The 21,115-nt window shown below is 37.2% G+C and overlaps 2 protein-coding genes across 2 annotated transcripts in view; both read right to left on the bottom strand.

The window, feature by feature from the left end:
- The window catches only part of LOC141430102 (netrin-1-like), a 274,374-nt gene that overhangs the window by 219,318 nt on the left and 33,941 nt on the right, over positions 1–21,115 (bottom strand).
- Positions 3,021–8,422, bottom strand: LOC141430198 (uncharacterized). The gene is made up of 3 exons (XM_074090793.1): positions 7,551–8,422; positions 4,548–4,714; positions 3,021–3,101 (listed from the first exon to the last, which is right to left on the bottom strand). Exons 1-3 carry the CDS (start codon positions 8,251–8,253, stop codon positions 3,021–3,023), a joined length of 951 nt encoding a protein of 316 aa, XP_073946894.1. The 5' UTR covers positions 8,254–8,422.

Below are 21,115 nucleotides of genomic sequence, written 5' to 3'. Positions count from 1 at the left end.
CGTCACTTCAAAGTTCAATATCTCAAAAACGGCTGAACCGATCGATAAAACATGTCTAAGAACCATTGCTAGAAAACCTGCTTTCAAATAGAAAAATACCGCATTGAAATCGGTCCATCCGTTTAAGAGCTACGGTGCCACAGCCACAGACAGACACACAAACACAGAAACAACACGTATAGCGTTCAAACTTATAACACCGCTCTTTTTGCGTCGGAGGTTAAAAAGAACTAAAACCTAGAAAGATTCCTAATGGAAGGTTGAGGGCAAGTGAACAAGCCACAACGCACCAATGAGCGACAACTCGCCTCTTATACCCCACCACCAGTACGCGTTACACGTAGTTCGCGTTAAAATCTCAATTTGTATCGAAACACGAACAGCGCCTCTAGCGGAACGTTTGAGATGTTCGTGTTACCATACCACAGACTTGAAATACTATTATATTTCACATCTGTGTTCCATACAAATTGACGTATTTTGTAACCGAAAACTTACACTAAGGGTACAGTTGCCACAACTCTCGCGATGTCGTCAGTCCATCTAGTGGGAGGCCTGCTGACGCTTCGTCTTCCGTTTCCCGGTCGCCACTGGAGGACTTTTCTCCCCCAACGGATCTATGCCTCTAGTGTGGCGTTTTCACAAAACATTCGTTTACTATTCGAAGACGTAAATCGAGCGTTCGATCGTCGATACGTAGCCGCCACATGTCCACGGTGCGGCGTCGTCACCCGTTTTTAACCCCCGACGAAAAAGAGGGGTGTTATGAGTTTGACCGCTATGTGTGTCTGTGTGTCTGTGTGTCTGTGTGTCTGTGTGTCTGTCTGTGGCACCGTAGCTCTTAAACGGGTGGACCGATTTGAATGCGGTTTTTTTTATTTGAAAGCTGATTTTCTAGCGATGGATCTTAGACATGATTTATCAAAATCGGTTCAGCCGTTTCAAGATCATCAGATTTTTTGTTCGCTGCGGTAGGAATCTTAGACGCATAATGGATATTTACTTTACTTTCAAACATATTTGGGACCTATAATTTGAAGCACCCATGTATGCTATATAGCTACGCAAGATTATGGAATCTCGGCCTGATGCTGCAGCCAGGATATCCAGAACACTAGTAGGTACACTCTTAATAAAACTATAGCAGATATATCGTGTTTGGGTTCGTTTTGATCAGTATTTGATTCTACAAACAATTCAATGGTGGCAACAGGATGAGCTGATGCTGCAGCCAGGATATTCAGCACACCAGTATACTCTTGAAAAAATAATAGCAGATATGTCGTGTTTAATTCCTTTTGATCAGTATTTGATTCTACATACAATGCAATGGTGGCAACACGATGAGCTGATGCTGCAGCCAGGATATCCAGCACACTAGTACACTCTATAAAAAATAATAGCACATATGTCGTGTTTGGAATCGTTTTGATCAGTAATTGATTCTACATACAATTCAGTGGTGGCAACACGACGAGCTGATGCTACAGCCAGGATATCCAGCACACCAGTATACTCTTGAAAAAATAATAGCAGATATGTCGTGTTTGGATTCGTTTTGATCAGTAATTGATTCTACATGCAATGCAGTGGTGGCAACACGACGAGCTGATGCTACAGCCAGGATATCCAGCACACCAGTATACTCTTGAAAAAATAATAGCAGATATGTCGTGTTTGGATTCGTTTTGATCAGTAATTGATTCTACATACAATGCAGTGGTGGCAACACGACGAGCTGATGCTGCAGCCAGGATATCCAGCACACCAGTATACTCTTGAAAAAATAATAGCAGATATGTCGTGTTTGATTCCTTTTGATCAGTATTTGATTCTACATACAATGCAATGGTGGCAACAAGATGAGCTGATGCTGCAGCCAGGATAACCAACACACTAGTACAGTTTAAAAAGATATACTTATATCAAAGTTTAAAAAACATGAAATAAAAACTTAAATTTAAAATTTAAAAAACCCCCGACTTAAAAAACGCCAGCAAAAATAAAAATAAAAACGCCCGAAAAAAACGCTGCTTGAAAAGACAATTAAAAAGTAAAAAATAATTATGCGCTACCTAGCTGTTGCCCGCGACTTCACCTGCGAAGAATTCGTTTATCTCTATCCCGCGGGGACTATGCTGATTGCCCGCAAAATTAGCCTAAGTTAATTTAGTATAAAGTATCTAGTAATATTTTTTTATCTAAGCGTTGTCGGTGTCGGGGGACCGCTAAGGTTAACATGAAACTAAATATGTGTATTTTTTAAAGTATTAACCTTAGCGGTCCCCCGACACCGACAACGCTTAGATAAAAAAATATTACTAGATACTTTATACTAAATTAACTTAGGCTAATTTTGCGGGCAATCAGCATAGTCCCCGCGGGATAGAGATAAACGAATTCTTCGCAGGTGAAGTCGCGGGCAACAGCTAGGTAGCGCATAATTATTTTTTACTTTTTAATTGTCTTTTCAAGCAGCGTTTTTTTCGGGCGTTTTTATTTTTATTTTTCGTTACGATACGCGGACGAAATAGTTTACGTAGCAAACCTACACTCACAAAAGTTGTTGCGCAAACTTTCCGCTAGAGGCGCTGTCCGTGTTTCCATACAAATTGAGATTTTAACGCGAACGCGATCGAGACGTATTTTGTGAACGGGAAAATACACAGCATACTGCTCTCTGAGCGATGTGGCCCGCCCATCACACATTGTTTATTTTAAACCTATTCGCATTTAATAGATAGCAAAGGCTTTTATAATTTATGTAACCAGATAATAAAATGAGTATCCAAGTGCCGCGGCCGGTTTTTTTATCAACGTGCCAAGAGGTCACACTGGTCAATAAAAGGTAAGAAAGCATGACTGGTTTTGAGGCGAAAATAATATTAATAGCCTGTTAAATGTGAAACAACGTACATAAATAAAATTGTATTGTTGGATTGCTTAATTTGTTACCACCAAAAGATGGCTACATTCTACGGAATTACAAAAACATTTGGATAAATACTTAAACGGAGAGATCAAAAGGTTTCGTTTTCATTGCTCTTAGTTGATAAATTAGCACCTGTTAAATTGTCAGTATGTTTAAATATAGTTTTAACCTGAAAAACAGAAGATGTGTTTTTGTTTAATAGCCGTGGTACTTACAACGTTTGAAGACTGCAATGTACGGTAGTGTCATTAATTTGCGCAATGACAGCCTTTTAATTTGTAGTTGTTTTAATTTGACAACCTACCTATTACCTACCTACGTAGGTGGGACGCAAATATACTGAGAGGCAAAAAAATCTGGCCCTCATGTATGCCGTAACAGGTAATTTTGTATGTAGTGTGGGCCAAATTTTGTGCTGCTGAGTATAGTTAGCTCACATAGGACTTATCTTATCTATGATGTGGGAATCGGGTAGTAACAGATAAGACGAGTTGTTTCCAATACACGCGTTTAATAACAGCTCTCATTTACTTAGTGCATGTTACATATATACCTTACGCTAAACATATAAGGGAGTGTGACGTAGTCTCACACTATACCTCCCCTGGCAATTTGAAAAAAAAAATTACTTAAGTACATTTTTTATTTTATTTAACACTGTAATTAAAAATTATAGTAATAAGGTCTATGATTATTATTGTTTTTAACAAAAGTACATTTTTGTCCTGTTCTTATGAATAATTTCCTCCTTTCCATTTTTCAAAATCTTAACATTAGGTTCTACATCTTCTAAAACAGTAAAAGGACCTAAGTAAACATCCGAAAATTTATTTCCGGTTTCATTTTTGACAAGAATCAAATCATCCTTTTTATAAATGATAGGATTTACATATCTATCGTACATAATTTTTCTTTTGTGCTTGCTATCCAGTAAATTATTCCTAGCGTCGACATGTGATTGTTGTAATCGGAACTTCAACTCAGCTGCATAGTTATCACTATTGTATAATGGTTCTACTGTATTACAAAGAAGGTTACTTGGTAATTGACATTTTTTCCCAAACACTAGTTCGAAAGGTGTATATTTTGTTTCCGTATGAACTGTAGTATTGTAAGAAAATACCCAAAATGGCACCCACGTACTCCAGTACCTCGGATTATTATCAGTTTGGATGCGTAAAAATGCGTTTAATGATTTATGGGTATTTTCTAACGAACCCACACTCTGATGGTGATAAGCAGAAGATGAAATTTGATTAATTTGCAATAATTTACAGACTTGTGTCATTATGGATGAGATGAATTCAGTTCCTTTATCACTTGCAATTTCTCTCGGCACGCCATATCGTAGTATAAAATTTTGAACGAAACATTTTGCTACTGATGCGCTTTCTTTTGACTCTAACGGATACGCTTCCACATATTTACTCAGCTCACATTGTACTGTTAAAATATATGTATTATTATAATAATCCTTAACTAAGGGCCCAACTATGTCTAAAAATATCTTATCTAATGCTGACTTCGCTGTAGTCGTTAATGCCATAGGCTCTTTTGTCGGTAAAGAGTGCTTTTGTTTTTGACATTTGTTGCACCTCTTTACGAACCTTCTTACGTCCTCTTCTATTTTTGGCCAAAAATAGTACCGCTTTATATTGTTGATCATGCGTCGTACGCCCGCATGCCCACTTGTGGGAAGTATATGAAAGTCATTGATGATTACTCTTTTGTCATCGTCATTGTCTACTTTAACAACTCCTCTTATGACACACAACCTTGGTCCTGGCCAGTTACGATTATTCTTTATCTCACTTTTTATCCACTCTATAAATATTATATTATCACTATTCTTTATTACATATATCTCATCAACCTTTATTTTTGCGCAAAATGTTCCTAAATCCCTCACGAAGACGTCTCGCGTCGAACATGCTCGAGATGTAGGATTAATTATAACTTTTAATTCATTTTCTACATAGATTAGACCATTCATACATCTGTGTCCGCTATTCTTAAATTTGTTGTACATTTCTTTCGAAAATATTAACTCCGTACAATTCTTTGGTTTTTTAAGAACTTCCACAACTTTTGGCTGATCAGACCAATTGTTGGTGCAAGACTTATCGACCGAAGAATTGTTCGCCTGAGTGTTATACCTTTTATGCATGCTTCTAGTCATCACGCTTACGACGTGTGCATTCATTTCTTTCAAATCTTGCGATGTCAACACAATGCGAGATAATGCGTCGGCCGCCACATTATTCGCTCCTTTTACATACTCAACCTTGTAATCGTACTCTTCCAAAGATAATCGAAACTTTAGCAAACGACTCGACGGATTATTCATATTGAATAAATAAATTAAGGGTCTGTGATCAGTCATAATTTTAAATGTTTTTCCGAATAAATAAGGCCTAAAATATTTCACTGACCACACTATTGACAACAATTCTTTTTCAATGGTCGGGTAATTTAATTCTGCCTTATTCAGAGAACGGCTTGCATACGCTATCGGCATATCATTTTTGTTACATAGCATTGACCCTATGGCCAGGCCTGAAGCGTCAGTATGCAAAATAAATTCATTTTCTTGTGAAAAATCGGGATATTGTAGAATAGGGGGATTTGTTAATAATTTCTTAAGTTGTAAAAAGGATTTTTCACATTCGTTGGTCCATTGAAATATCGCGCTTTTCCGAGTTAACTTATTTAATGGTATTGTAATATGTGCAAATTGTGGTATGAATTTTCGGTAATAATTTGAAAATGCGACAAATCTTTTTACTTCATCACTGTTTGTAGGTCGGGGATAATTTTGTAAGATACTGGTTTTGGCTGGATCAGGCAGAACACCTTTCTCTGAGATAACGTGTCCTAAATATAAAAGCTCTTTTTTCAAAAATTGACATTTCCCTGGATTTAATTTTAAGTTAACTTTTCGTAATCTAGCAAAAATATCTAATAAATTTTTGTTATGACCTTCAAGATTACGACCAAAACAAACCAAATCATCTAAATAAACTAAACATTTTTCATTTGTCAATCCTGATAACGCAACAGTCATGGCTCTACTGAAAGTACTAGGGCTGATTTTTAAACCCATAGGCAATCTTTTCATTTGGTACTGTTTATCACTAGTGAAGGCTGTATATTGCCGACTCTCTGGGGTCAAGGACAACTGATAGTACCCTTGACTTAAATCTAAATGCGAATAATACATGGACCCTGATAATGAGTCTAAAATATCGGTTATGTTTGGAAGAGGGAACTTGTCATCCTTCAATCTTTCATTCAATTTTCTGTAATCTATAACTACTCTCCATTGCTTTTCACCAGTGCTATTTGACTTTTTTGGAACTAAAAGAAGAGGGGACGACCACTCGCTTTGAGTTTCCTCAATAATGTCGTCATGTAACATTTTGGCGATCTGTTTTTTAATCTCCTCATTTTGAGATTTCGGAAGGCGGTACGGCTTGGTATATACTGGCACTGCGTCATTTTTTAGATGAATTGCCGTTTCATAAATATTACTGACTCCTAGCTTATCATTTGGCAAACAAAATATATCGGAAAATTTTGCACATAAACTTTTAATGGACATTTTCTCTTCGTCATTTAAATGATCTAAATTTAGCAATGAAAAGAGGTTTTTTACTCTTTCCGCATTCACACCTGGTTTCTCAAATGTACAAATTAAATAATCGTGTAAAGAACTAAGTTCCGGCGTAAAAAAGCTAAGTCGCACTTCCTCATCTCTGGTATTTAAAATTTTTATTGGTATTTTCCCATTTTCTGGCGTTACAATTACACTTGCTAAAAACACACCTTTACATAACTCTTTTGCTCGAACTAATAAGTCGTCTACTAATCCCGTCGAAATAAAGTGTATTGATTCAGTCCTAGGTGGTAGAGTTAAATAACTGTTACTACCTATACTTCCCAACTGCAAAGGTAGCACGACCGAGTCATGCGCCGTATTTAAAGTAAACGTATTTTTCTCGTAATTCAAATTACATTTAAATTTACACATAAAATCTTGTCCTATAATGCCGTCTGCTCTACAAGGCATATTTTTAAACACGTAAAATTTATGTAAAAAACTATGTTGGCCAATTTCTAATTTTAAGTAAACGGATCCTTCCGAAAAAATACTGCCACCAATACCTTTTATTTCTATCACTTCGGGCTTATAATTTATATGTAAGTGCGCCAACGTCTCATGTTTCACGGCACATATAGATGCACCCGTGTCAATAAGCCAATCTAACGACACGTTGCTAACGCTTAATTTGGTTGTACTGATATTGTTACAATAACAAATGCAGTCATGCAAGAAAAAACTGATCAGTCGATCGTCCGTCTGATATGGAATTGTCTGATATGGCATTGGAATTCGAATTGGAATCGATGTTTGCTTGTGCCATATTAATATTAGGTTGACGTCCGTTGTACTTTGTACTTCTGAAATAGCGAGAATTATGGCCTACGTTCCTACCACGTGATGTATAACCATAACTAGTGTTTTGCCTTGGGTTCGCCTGAATTGACCCACGATAGTTTGGGTTGTTGTTTCTGGGGCTATTAAGTCCCTGACCGCGCCTATTGTTCCACTGCATACCACGACCTCTAAAATTGTTATGGCCCCGGTAGGATCCTCCATGACGATGGAAATTCAAAACCGATAAATTTGGATCCTGATTCGATAGCTCCTCGTCTATAGCGCCACGTATGGCGTCTTTTAGCGAATTATAATTTCTCGCTGCCACAATTGTGCTCAATCTGGAATTTCGCAATCCATCCGAGAATCGCTTAATAGCAAGCTTTTCATTAATTGGTTTCAATATCTCGAATTTTGTGGATTCTCCGTTGGATTGTGAAATTGTCAGCTCTGAAAATAAGGTCTCAATTTGATTACCGAATTCCTCAATGGACTTGTTGTCTTGTCGAGCTCTCAGTAGCTGGGCTTGCAGCGCAGTGTCGGATTTTTGGCTGAGCAAATGTTTTCGCATATCTGAAATCAAACTTGTTACCGTCGAATAACTGGTAGATAACCTGACCTTAGCATTTTCAGAAAGCCTCGTCTTCAAAATGAAATTAATTAGTGTCGTTTTGGCAGTGTCTTTTAGCATTGTATCGTACATTTCGATACTAGAAATTAATTGTTTGGTAACATTTTCGTCACCGGTCATAGTTGGTAGAAGAGATACGGCCGTTTTCAAATCGAACTCCATTTTTTCTACCTCAAAGGAACTGGATTCATCAACATCAAAAGTAACTAACTTATTTATATTCTTATATATGTCTTGTATGTCTTCTGTCATGGACAAAATTTCAGCTGCGTCTGCCCTTTTAATAAAACCTTTCTCTATTTTGTCATGAATTGTATTTATTTGCGACTGAAAATTATTATATATCAGTGCAGCATTCTCTAACCTACTGCATACCGATTGACCTCTAGCTTTGCGTCTAGCAGGACCTACTTTCACAAGATATTCTCTTATTGCTGAAAGTTCCGTATATGCTTTATTTAAAATATTTTCCATTAAAATATGTTTATATAGTAGTAATAGTTATACATGTTCTAGTAACCATTTACTATTCTAGTAAAATAACACTCTATATTTAAAGTTCTTACCAAAGTCCGGGTAGGTAAATACCGGTTTACTTACAAAATATCCCTTCGCATTTCCGCACACTCACAAACATTTATACGACACTTTACGCGCACGCGATTTATTGTTCACACCACTGCTTCTGTTTTACGCAGAGACGCACGATTACGTAGACGCTCCAAGACGCCGCTGTTGATCTCCTGCTGAATCCACCTTTGGTGACATTTGCGATACATGCGATACACCATCGCCAGTCCAAAAATACACAAGATGATCAGCACCACTGTCAGAATAATGTTATTGTTGGAGATATGGTTACCAATGTCCTTCAGGTCTGCATTATTGGTACCGCCAGCCGCATTCTGCGCCACAATAACTTCTTCCTTCGCCTGGGATGAGCCCATCGTTGCTTTAGTTGAGGTTTCGAATAACTCTGCACAGCGCGAACAGCACGACCACCGCCAGTAACACGCCAAAAGCTAATAGCGAGTAATATCCCACTTTTACGCAAAAGTCCTCCAATTCCTGCATTTCTCGAGAATTATCTCGCACGCACATTTTAACATTTAATTTTTAATTGTGCATTTTCTATTAAAACCCAATTCTGTCCAACCACTGGCAAGGATCGCCATATGATGTGGGAATCGGGTAGTAACAGATAAGACGAGTTGTTTCCAATACACGCGTTTAATAACAGCTCTCATTTACTTAGTGCATGTTACATATATACCTTACGCTAAACATATAAGGGAGTGTGACGTAGTCTCACACTATATATCACTGGAGACGGAAACTCGCGCTCAAAGCCCCGAATACATGCAGCGACTTGCCGCAAACAAATTGGCGCAAAAACTGTATGACGTCCAAAAGCCATTTGTACGGTATACGGGGTATACCGTTTTGCCGTCTGCTTGCTGTGCAAATTGGAATTTGCGCAAGTATGACTGAGCATGTAGCCGGGCCCTTATACCCGAATAGGTATACAGGCGTCCCAATGTGACATGAAGGGAAAGTGATAGGATCACGACAGGATGTTATGGAAGGGACTTTATTTTATTTTTAAAAGTAGATAAGTAAGCATTCAGTTCAGAGACTGGGAACTAGGAATCGAATCAGCTTTGTAGTCGGGCTATCTATTTATCTATGTAGTTAGTACTCGTAGATGTGTTAAAGCAAATTGACGGCAAAAAATGTGCGACCAAAATTCCCATAATATCATTAGATATGGATTTTTCCTGTACCTCCACCAGTGAATTTAGAAAAAAAAAACATTTGTAAAATAAATTTACTGATGGTTGCTTTTGATATAATTACAATTGAACAAATTCCCATAAAAACAAATCCAACATCCTTTTCCCACAACAAGCGTGGGAGTAACGCTACAATACTGGGATTAATAGAACAAAACCGATTAACAGCATCAACAATATAACATGAACCTTTCCCCCACATTATTACGCTCGAATAAACTGACCATACGATACGCCATTTGCAAAATGACAATTCAAAATGGCGTCCAGCTGTCAATCGCACGCACCAATTTCGATTTAGCATCGATTAGCTATTGTATGAAGACAAACTTATGTTTACTGATCGGAAACAAAAGACGAAATGCCTATGCATTATTTTTACAATATAATACAATACAATTATCTACTCTTTATTGTACACCAGAAATAGTAAGCGATACAGAAAAACAGGTACGCAGAGAAAATTACAAGGTAAGCAATAGGCGGGTTTTATAAGCTTTTATTAGGTTCTCAAACCTCATCTCAGCCTATATATGTCCCACTGCTGGGCACAGGCCTCCTCTCAGAACAAGAGGGCTTGGGCCATAGTTCCCACGCGGGCCCAGTGCGGATTGGGAACTTCACACGCACCATTGAATTGCTTCGCAGGTTTGTGCAGGTTTCCTCACGATGTTTTCCTTCACCGCAAAGCTCGTGGTAAACTTCAAATGTAATTCCGCACATGAATTTCGAAAAACTCAGAGGTGCGAGCCGGGGTTTGAACCCACGACCCTCTGCTTGAGAGGCGATAGGTCAAACCACTAGGCCACCACGGCTTAATACGGCTCTCAAACCTAACCACTTAGTTATCCGGTGTGCATTTTTTGTTGTTTTTTGTGTAGGTCAAATCTAGCAATAAAAAAAAATAGGTCAGAATTGTCGCTTTAGCCAGCCGCAAATACAACTTTGCCCGTTTACCAAGAGTTGCGGAAATTCTAAACGCGACGTGTAATTTTATATGAATGGAAGTAATTAGGGCATTTATTTATTGTATCGCTTTCATTAGGGTCCCGTTCGAGGGGTGGGCTGCCAACTGTTTGGATATTATTGTTATATTGTTAATAATTTAATATTGTTCATTGTAGACTGCTGCTTTAGAAAAATAATGTTTATAAAAATATACGTATGCTTATTGGATCTAAGTTTGTTCTTTACGCACGCGCGTGTGTGGGTGTGTGAGTGTGTGTGTGTAACACATAGAAGTGAAAAATTGGATAGTACAGTAACCGCATCATCCCAGCCTAGGTAAGACCCACTGTTGAACACAAGCCTCCTCTCACAATGCTTGAGCCGTAGTTCCGTAATCAAAAATATACCACACCCTATCTACCTATAAAAGAAAAAGACAAAATATACTAAATTTATTTTTGACTTTGACAGGTAACCTGTGCCCTACAGTGGTATAGCCAACCAATTCGATTTCTAGGCCACCATGGAACCCTATCATAAATAATATTATTTGTCTATACAAGTTTATCGAATTACGTAAAATGTCATTACGACACGGTACTGTGATGGCCTGAGAATCAAGTTGGTTGACTGTAGGTACGTTAGTACCAATATATTATGATGATAATTGAAATGCGAGTATTTCTCAAAAAGTTGTCCTATCACGAAATTGTCAAGAAATCAAGAAATTATTAACACTAAGAACGAATCATAAAACATTAACTGGGTCGAACTTTTTCTTGTACATCTCGTTGTCATGGTTACGTCCCCTGGACAACTTTTTTTAAAACCACGAGTTTCTATATTTTTTCTGTGGTTAAAATTTATCGAGTATAATTTTTTGCCATAGTTACAAGCTCATTATTTTATTAGTCGCATATATCAAAGCAGTTTTGTTAAGAAACTCTGTCACTGTTGTCTCTTGGACAACGGAACAGAATAACAAACAAGAGAAAGTTGATTGACCCAACTGCATAAAACATCCAAAATTTCTTGACGTCAGGAAAACGCCACGAAATCTTGTGAGGAAAAAATCGTAATTTTGTAACTACATCGAAACTTTCTATTGGATCCAAAAACAAAGATTATCTGACTTTTATCACCTTTACCACAAGGTTTTGTAGGTACATATTTAAACACAATATTACTTATTTTTTGTGTTGATATAGCGTTGATTTTTATTTAATAAGTGGACAACTGAATAACCTAACCAACCAAAGTTGGAAAACCCCCGACTTTGTCACTTTAAAGTTCAATATCTCAAAAACGGCTCAACTGATTTTGATGAAACATGTCTAAGAACCATCGCTAGAAAACCTGATTTTAAATAAAAAACCGCATTCAAATCGGCCCACCCGTTTAAGAGCTACGGTGCCACAGAAAGACATACAGACACCCATAGCGGTCGGGGGTTAAAAATGGAAAATGGACAACTTTTTGAGAATACTAGCCACACTTCTTTACGGAATCGCACGTTTAGTCGAATCACCAGTCGTTTCTCGACTACAACATTACTGAAAGCTTCACTCAACCCATTTTTTATTTAAATCCATCCAATCAAATTCAAAGCCGGGATTAGCGATCTGCCAAATTTAGTTAAGCTTAAGGCTCTGCGCTCCCGTCGTCAATCACCCGACGTTAATTTATTTAATAAATCAGCCGGCCATTTGTCAAGGGATTCAATACTATCGGATGGCACGCGTGACGTAGATGAATGGACGACTATTGTTTTGAGTTATGATTTGAGGTTTGTGGACGTTGAGTAAGGGTTTGAAGGGTTGGTGGTGTCTCGCGCGAGTTTAAGATAATAATATACTGGAATCGTTTGGTTTGTTGTGTGTTTGTAGAATAAAATTCTACGAAATTGATTTATTTTTATTTATTTATTCTATAAAAAAAACTTAAAGTATTATGTAGCATAGTGCTGATTATCTTAGCGAATTCTGTTTGACTAATTAAGTGAGAATTTGAAAACAAGACGGTGGCCATTAAACAAAACAATGAAATTATTTTTGCGGCAACATATTTTAATGATTTAATGATTTTGTTGAAAATAATTTAATTTTAAAATGTGTGAATTATTTGTTTTCAAATATATCTTCCTTCATAAAATGTACAATGCAAAAAGATCTTTATTTCTTCTTAATATTCAACCAGTTTAAGTCAAAATATTGTTAGCCAGCAGCTTTACCTGAATGATCGATTTGATTTAGCAGTTGAATTGAAATTCCAGAATTTTACTCCATTTCCATAGGAATTCCCAAAAATAATATCTTGATTGAAATGTACGTTGCATGAAGCGCAAGATTTCGTACCCATAGACTTAGCGATTGAAATTTGTGTTACTACTTTCTTTTTCTTTTAAATGTACAACTTTTTGAGCGTAAAATATAACACACATAAACTAACTTTCGCGTTAAAATTTAAGTATAATACCAAATATTTAGTACTACTTCACCTTTCTTCATGAATCATGTTCATACTAAATTGTTTAAACACTACCTACTCTTTGCAGTATACCTAATAACAACAGGCAAAAGTGAATTTCTTTCAACATTTTCAAAATAAGAAATAAACTAACAATGCAATCAAACCTCACATAATCAAACTCGACGTTCAATAGCACATCCTCAATAACATTGGACACAACAATTTTAAAACAGTTTTAATTACACTGAACAAAAACTTTCGATTCTTAATCGATTAATTTCACCGTTCAATCATCGAGCCATTAGTGTAACAAAAAAAAACAAAGCGCGCCGCCTTAACTTAACGCGCGCCCGCGCATGCATAGAGAGGATTATTACACAAAGGCAACGGAAGCAAACACGCCACTGCCCCTTAACTAAATCACACGATACAATTACCACCTAAACACTAAACTTTAAAGTCCACATTCAAATGTGTACTAAGTTACGTACGCATAAATTAAAAAACCAACTCCAGTTTTCGAATATGTGTTAAACTGGCCTTATATTTTATCAATATTTGTTCATCTTTTGTAACACGGGAAATTCAATCTTAACAAACTTGATTAAAGTTCATTTTAGCTCGTAATCGCTACATAAACACGGTGTGTTCTCATACGCGTGTCTACGCATAATATCATTGGCACACACTTTTATATTGATGATGAATTGTCAACTTTAACAAAGATACTACTCTAGTCTCTCTGCTATGTGACTTAGAGTTGGTTTTAGCGTGTTGATAAAACCGGTTTGTTTTCTTTGGGCGCGAGGCTAAAAAGTTTTTTCACGGCGTCTTGACGTCGAGATTTGCTTTCATTGCGCGAGCGAGTAAAGCGTGCTTACACCGGCATTTTTTCTTATCGTCTTGTTTACATGTTTGTAGACAATTTGGTAGTTGCTGCCAGTCGAATGACATATCTACGTTTGATGAGCTGCAAGATGATATATTTATTTATTTATTGTCAAGCCATGTTCATTACAATAAGATGTTGTTGGTCCATGACGCCCTGCAAGGGCACACAACAGCAGTTTATAAGTGCCTAACTAAATCTAAGATTACATAATGTCAAAGCTATATTAATTATACGAAATTATATATTACATATTACACTCATACATTATTATATATTAATACATTATAAAATAAAATTATTTGATTATGATTTATTATTATATCTACGTTTGATGAGCTGCAAAATCGATTCCTTACTTATATTATGCACGATATTATATAGAGCTGTGTCGTTATAATTTCAAGATGTTTTGGATTAGGTACATAACCAAAGAATTCCATACAACATAACATCCCCATAAAAACAAGATACTTATTAGTTATCCTGTTATTATTTTATTATTAAAAAAAAAGATACTCATTATGATAATGAAATACGTCGATACTCGTGTAGTTCAGTGAATTATAATATCATTTAAAAAAAATATTTTTAAAAGAAAGAAAGAAAATTCTTTTTAGATTTAGAAACAGATAAACTTTCTGCCAAGTTTTCTTCTGGGCAATGATGGTCGTTCCAAAATCGCTGATAATGAAAAAAAATACATATTAAAAAGCTCTTTGCAGAAAAAACTTCATTTTGATTATTAATTTGTCAACTCAATAGACCAACTATTAAATTTATTTGTTTCAAGGCATCAAAAAACTAAAATTTACAATTCATCATCACCGGCCTAAATACGTTTGACGGGCACAAGGGCCCAGTGTACATTGGGAACTTCACATTCTCTTTTTTTGTAATGGAAGAGTGGGGTCTCCTGACACAGGTATTTTATAGTTACTAGGAGACTCCAACCTTTGTACCGTGAACCATGTACTTTTAACATAATAAATATTTTTCACATACAATTTTTCCTTCGAACCCGCAAACAATTTTGACCGTTAAGTAATTGAAAATTGAGTGGTTGTGAATCACCTACGATTTATTGTTTGAATTGGTATTTGCCTCTATGATATTTACATATTCGTTCTATCTATGAAAAATAAAAAAAACACAAAGGGAAACAATCTTCAGTCATAAGTAGGAACAAAGCGCTCTGAAATATGCAACTCAAAGGAAGCATGAATAAATTATGTCTCATTATTATTTGAATGCCATTTTAATTTTTCTTTGAATGCCTCACAATTTCGTATCATGTCGGCAATTATTAGCAAATGGCGGTTCATACGAGCTGCGCCTTAATTGTTTATTTTGAGTAAAGTTAATTATAATTGATTTATTAAACAGTACTCGTTTAGTTTCAGTTTAATGTAGTTTATTTTTTAAGGTTGTCTTGTAGGCTTTTTTAAATCTCGATTTAAGGCTTAAACTGACAGTTCTTGTATGGATCTGACAGGACTTAAGACCACTTAAACCTAGATTCAAATGCCTGCAAGTGGACGTAAGTGTCATGGTGATTACACTGATTAAATAAAACCACTTCAGTATTTTAAATAATTGTCTATTCGTTCTACATATTGATACAATCCTGCCTTGAAGCAGCAGTGCTTGCACTGTTGTGTTTCAGCGTGGAGAGTAAGACAGCCGGTGAAATTACTGGCACGTGAGGTATCCCATCTTAGGCCTCTAGGTTGGCAACGCGTCTGCAATACCCCTGGTGTTGCAGATGTTTATGGGCGGTGGTGATCTCTTACCATCAGGAGACACATTTGCTCGTTTGCCATCCAGTCAAATAAAAAAAAATAAAAAACAATCACCATTCTCCAATCAGTCCAGTGTTGCCCGCGTCACCACAGACAAGACACCACATGTCTTACAGTAAGTCTCAATCACGATATAATTCGTACATAGATTTTGGGAAGAGTATCGATAGTTATCTATATGTCAAACGACACATTTGACTAAATGATAAGTACATGACAAAAATTATGGTAGTACCTACTGTAGTATTTTATGCAACAGTTGTATAACAGGGTTCAAAAAGGTGAGTGGCGTGAGTTACGATGTGAGCTTTAGCGAACAAAAAAAGTAAGTGGTTGCAGTGCAGTATCGTTTTAGCAATTTTACGATACAGTGCTGTTATGGGGAATAGACAATATAAACATTTCCAGAATCTTGTTATGTATGTATGCTGTTATATTACTGTTCGTGATTAAGTAAATCACAGATTACAGTATAAGAGTAGAAAAAATTGTAAAATTGCGATTAGTTGTTTTGACTAAAATGTTTTTTTACCAAATGATAATTTGAGAAAAATAGTTATGGATATGAAAGAAAGAAAGAAAGAAAAACATTTATTCGTGACAAGAAGTTATGTATGTCACGAAATGGTCCCAAATCAGCAATCTGCCTGTCTTGCGAACGGCGCTGGTCTTCCTTTTGGGGCCATATATATACTTTAAGAAAAAAAAAGTCTGACGCCAGTGTCTGTCTATGGCATCTTAACTCTCAAACGGATGGACCGATTTCGATGCAGATTAAAAATAAAAATCGATAGCAGCTTGCAGTGTTGACACTCTTTGCCAAAATGATGTAGGTAAGGCATGTTTTTTTACATTAAATAGATTTTTTATACATAGGCTTAGATGAAACGTTTTACATGGGTAGCTACTTATAGTTAGCTAGTTTTATAGAGAAGGGCCGTAAAGCATTCTCTTAAAGACCTACGAGACATCGATAAGTATTTACGGACAGCTAAATAAACTCGTCCCGACGTAACGGCCGGTTTAAAAATACTACTATTATTCATATTACAGGAGCGTTCCATTCACAGCTGAAAAACGACGCGGCTCGCTCGTAAATTGTGTCTAAACGCGCGGCTAGCGGGCGCACTCGAACAAACTGATACAATACAGTAACGCCGAATGTTTTAATTACATATCATCATCATCTCAGCCGTAGGACGTCCACTGTTGGACATAGGCCTCCCCCATAGACCTCCAGTTGCTTCGGCCGGAAGCGGCTTGCATCCACCGTGAACCCGCGACTTCAAGGGCCGATGTAATGTATAAAACTGTATAGAAAGATGCCAAATTAGATGCGTGGCGTGCGTACTGGCATCTTTGTATACAGTTTCATACATTACAACTGGTGGTGTGCATCGGCCTTGACCAGACTTTAACCGAGAGCAAACTCGAGAACTTTTCAGCCCCAACGGCCATCTGTTCTCCGTGCTATATGGCCTGCCTATTGCTACTTGAGCTAATTCGCTTGGCTATGTCGGTAATTACCTTCATCCCAGCCTATATACGTCCCACTGCTGGGCACAGGCCTCCTCTCAGAAAAGGAGGGCTTGGGCTATAGTTCCCACGCGGGCCCAGTGCGGATTGGGAACTTCACACGCATCATTGAATTGCTTCGCAGGTTTGTGCAGGTTTCCTCACGATGTTTTCCTTCACCGCAAAGCTCGTGGTAAATTTCAAATGTAATTACCTTATTATATTAAAAAACCCTTTTTTTAACACCCGACGCAAAAGAGTGGTAGTAGTGTGGCCACTGTGTCTATCGCATCATAGCTTCCAGATGGACCAAATTTGATCGAAGGCTAGTTCTTAGTTTATTAAATACTTAAGCAAATGTTATATACAAAAAGTAACAAGGATTTTTTGCCATATCAATGTGAATTATTAAATATTTACTCAATAATATAAGTTACTGTTTACTTAAGGTCCGCACAAAGTAGGCTGGCGGTCCGGATCCGGACCGCGGTCCGCCATTTGGTGACCCCTGGCCTAGACAGTGTCCCATTTCTAAACAAAGACCTCTTTCTCATTCCACTCGTCTTTGGCTTCTCAATAGTACATTGTGCATTAAGGGGCGTAAGAAGGGGATTACTAACGAGAGTCTATTAGAAGCCCGACGCCGGAGTTTCAAAGATTTAAATAAAACGTTGACTGACTTGAAACCTCTTTAGTCTGAAATGACGTACCTACCTGCTAATTTTTTAAAACTAAAGTCATAACTCCCTTGGGTAGGAAAACTATACGTAAACCCATAATTCCCGCGGGAATAATTGAGGCCATTGTCTTTTAGTATACAGGCATGGAATAACGTCATTGACGAGCAAGTGTGATGAAAAAGTTAATTAATTTACTTCTCACGAAATCAGTCATTCAAAATATTAGTGAGGGTTTATAAATACCGTCTGACCCACTGTTCTTTGTCTACTGTTTGTTTATATGACGCGTGGACGGCTTTATGCGCCGTAGCGCCTAAACCAAAAGAACTAATATTTCATAGTTTAATGTGACAATTCTAATAACTGCTTCGTTGACAGAATTGGTATTAGAGCTTTTATTTCTGTTTCATGTACGGTGACACCAAATTATTATTCAGCGTGGTGGGTTGTACGGTCAGAGTTGACAGACAGATTAGAACATTCCTGCATCTTAAAGTCGTTACACATAGCTATAACAATTAGCTATAGCGTGTGTGTGTGGTCACATTTATTTATTTATTCATTGATATACCAACAGTGTTAACACAGGATTTACAATGGTTCACAAAAAATGGGTCACATTAGGGCGTTTTAAAAAAAAGTGTACCCTTTCTTATTTTTTGAAATTTTTGAAAAAATATGGTTTTTCCTACTCAGAATCAAGAGCACAATCGATTCTGCTAGTTTAAAAAATGTCCCCAAAAAAAAAACTGTCTCAGTATGGGCGTGACAAAACAGACGCATAAAAGTTTGTATGAAAAAATGAGAACATTAAACTATCGGAATCAATTGTGCTCTTGATTTTGAGTAGGAAAAACCATATTTTTTTCCAAAATAAAAAAGGGTACATTTTTTTTTAAAACGCCCGGGTGATAAACAAGTAACGACTTAGTAATCATTATTTATAACATATTGAATCAGACGTTACTTTGCGGAGATCCATAAGTATCAATGAGCTATGTATGAACAATTTGGTCACCCGCGACCTTAAGATTTATTTATGTATTTACATTATCATCACTTACAGTATCTTACAGTATCATGATAGCTAAGTCTATGCAACAAATGTGTGTTCATGCAGCTCCTTCACGCAAACCTATGTTACTATCACCACGACAATACTACGCTGACTTGTTTCGAACTCAACCAGAGCTCATCATCAGAACACAACCGTTTACCATGCTACCAAATGTACATCTGAAACTGTGTAATGGGTGTGTAAATGTGTATCTGGTAGCATGGTAAAGTTGTGTTACTCTGATGATGAATGATGAGTTCGAAACAGCGTTGTGTGGTGGTGATATACAGTAGAACCCGGTTATAACGACGGCTAAGGGACCGGTGATATTTCGTCGTATTAACCGGACGCCGTACTAAACGAACGGATGTACTTTCATGGTGGCTCATATTAAAACCAAATATATGCCTATACTTACCTCGCTAAAAATGGTTGGTTGTTTAATGCGAAGTCATACTAAACGGACTACACTGTCGTTAGATTTGTGTGATTTCTCTGTGTTCTTTCAGGGGGAAGTGGAGGAGCTACATAAACACACATTTATCTTTATGCTCGCGGGTGAGCAAAATTATTGTTTATAGTTTATTGATCAAGCCGTGGTGGCTGGTGGTCTAGTGGTTTGACCTATCGCCTCTCAAGCAGAGGATCGTGGGTTCAAACCCCGGCTCGCACCTCTGAGTTTTGCTAAATTCATGTGCGAAATTACATTTGAAATTTGCCAGCTTTACGGTGAAAGAAAACATCGTCAGAAAAGTAGTTATTATGGCTTTTCAAACAGATTTGTTCTGAAAAAGCCCAATCGATTCTAGGATTCATTCTGTTCTGAAAAGCCCAATCGTATCTAGGGATGCATTTCTGTTCTGAAAAGCCCAATCGTATCTAGGGATGCATTTCTGTTCTAAAAGCCCAATCGTATCTAGGGATGCATTTCTGTTCTGAAAAGCCCAATCGTATCTAGGATGCATTTCTTTCTGAAAAGCCCAATCGTATCTAAGATGCATTTCTGTTCTGAAAAGCCCAATCGTATCTAGGGATGCATTTCTGTTCTGAAAAAGCCCAATCGCATCTAGGATATTGCATTTCTGTTCTGAAAAGCCAATCGTATCTAGGGATCGATTTTTAAATGCTCATTACTAGTGTCGTATCTAACAATCGTTTTTAACTTTGGAACTGTTCTATAATTCTCAAACCGTGTTTGACTGATAGTCTCAATCGAGTTTCGTAAGTTTTTGTGTCTTTAAATTTTCGCAACATTAATTATAACATGCAGCTCCGCGATTTCAAATCGCTTCATTCGCTTTGGATTCAAGTCGCAAAATTCATGGTTTAAAACCACAAAAACTTAACACAACACGCATCCCAAGGCGGCCAACTCTTGGTTTGTATGCAAGGGTCACAGAGGAAATCCCGCCTGCCACCCTCATAGCGCTCCCTGTCGAGGACTTGGGTTAACTATGGTGTTTTACCGCACAACACATCCGGCAAGTTGATCAAGCTCGCTAGACATGGTCGCAACCCCAGGAAGCTGATCCCGGCAGAAGGCTACATTTACATGCTTCGGTCCATTACCCATGGATGGTGGCTGTACCTATCGACCGCCTAGATACAGAACACCCCAAGATTCACATTCAAAGTCAACACTACACGCTTTCCGGGTGGCCCAATCCAGATAGCATGGTTTACGTGTTGGGGTCGTCCGGTCGCAACTTCCCAGCAAACCATAGTATTGAACTTTTATTTATATGAACGAATGTAAAAAACTCTGTAAGCGCGATGTAGGCTTGGTATTCTGATTGGTTAATTGATGTGACGTAAATGTGACGTGCACATTTACCATTATGTTATGCAGAGGTGTTTTAGTTAACATTACTCATAAAAATAATGGCAATTAAATTTTATTTTTAAAGTTGATCACAATTAAGTTTAAAGTAAGATCCGTGTACAGTTCACTTTTACATTTA

Source organism: Choristoneura fumiferana, chromosome 8 (genome assembly GCF_025370935.1).
Source record: "Choristoneura fumiferana chromosome 8, NRCan_CFum_1, whole genome shotgun sequence".
NCBI classification, from domain to species: domain Eukaryota; kingdom Metazoa; phylum Arthropoda; class Insecta; order Lepidoptera; family Tortricidae; genus Choristoneura; species Choristoneura fumiferana.
This window is presented reverse-complemented; position numbering and strand designations above follow the sequence as displayed.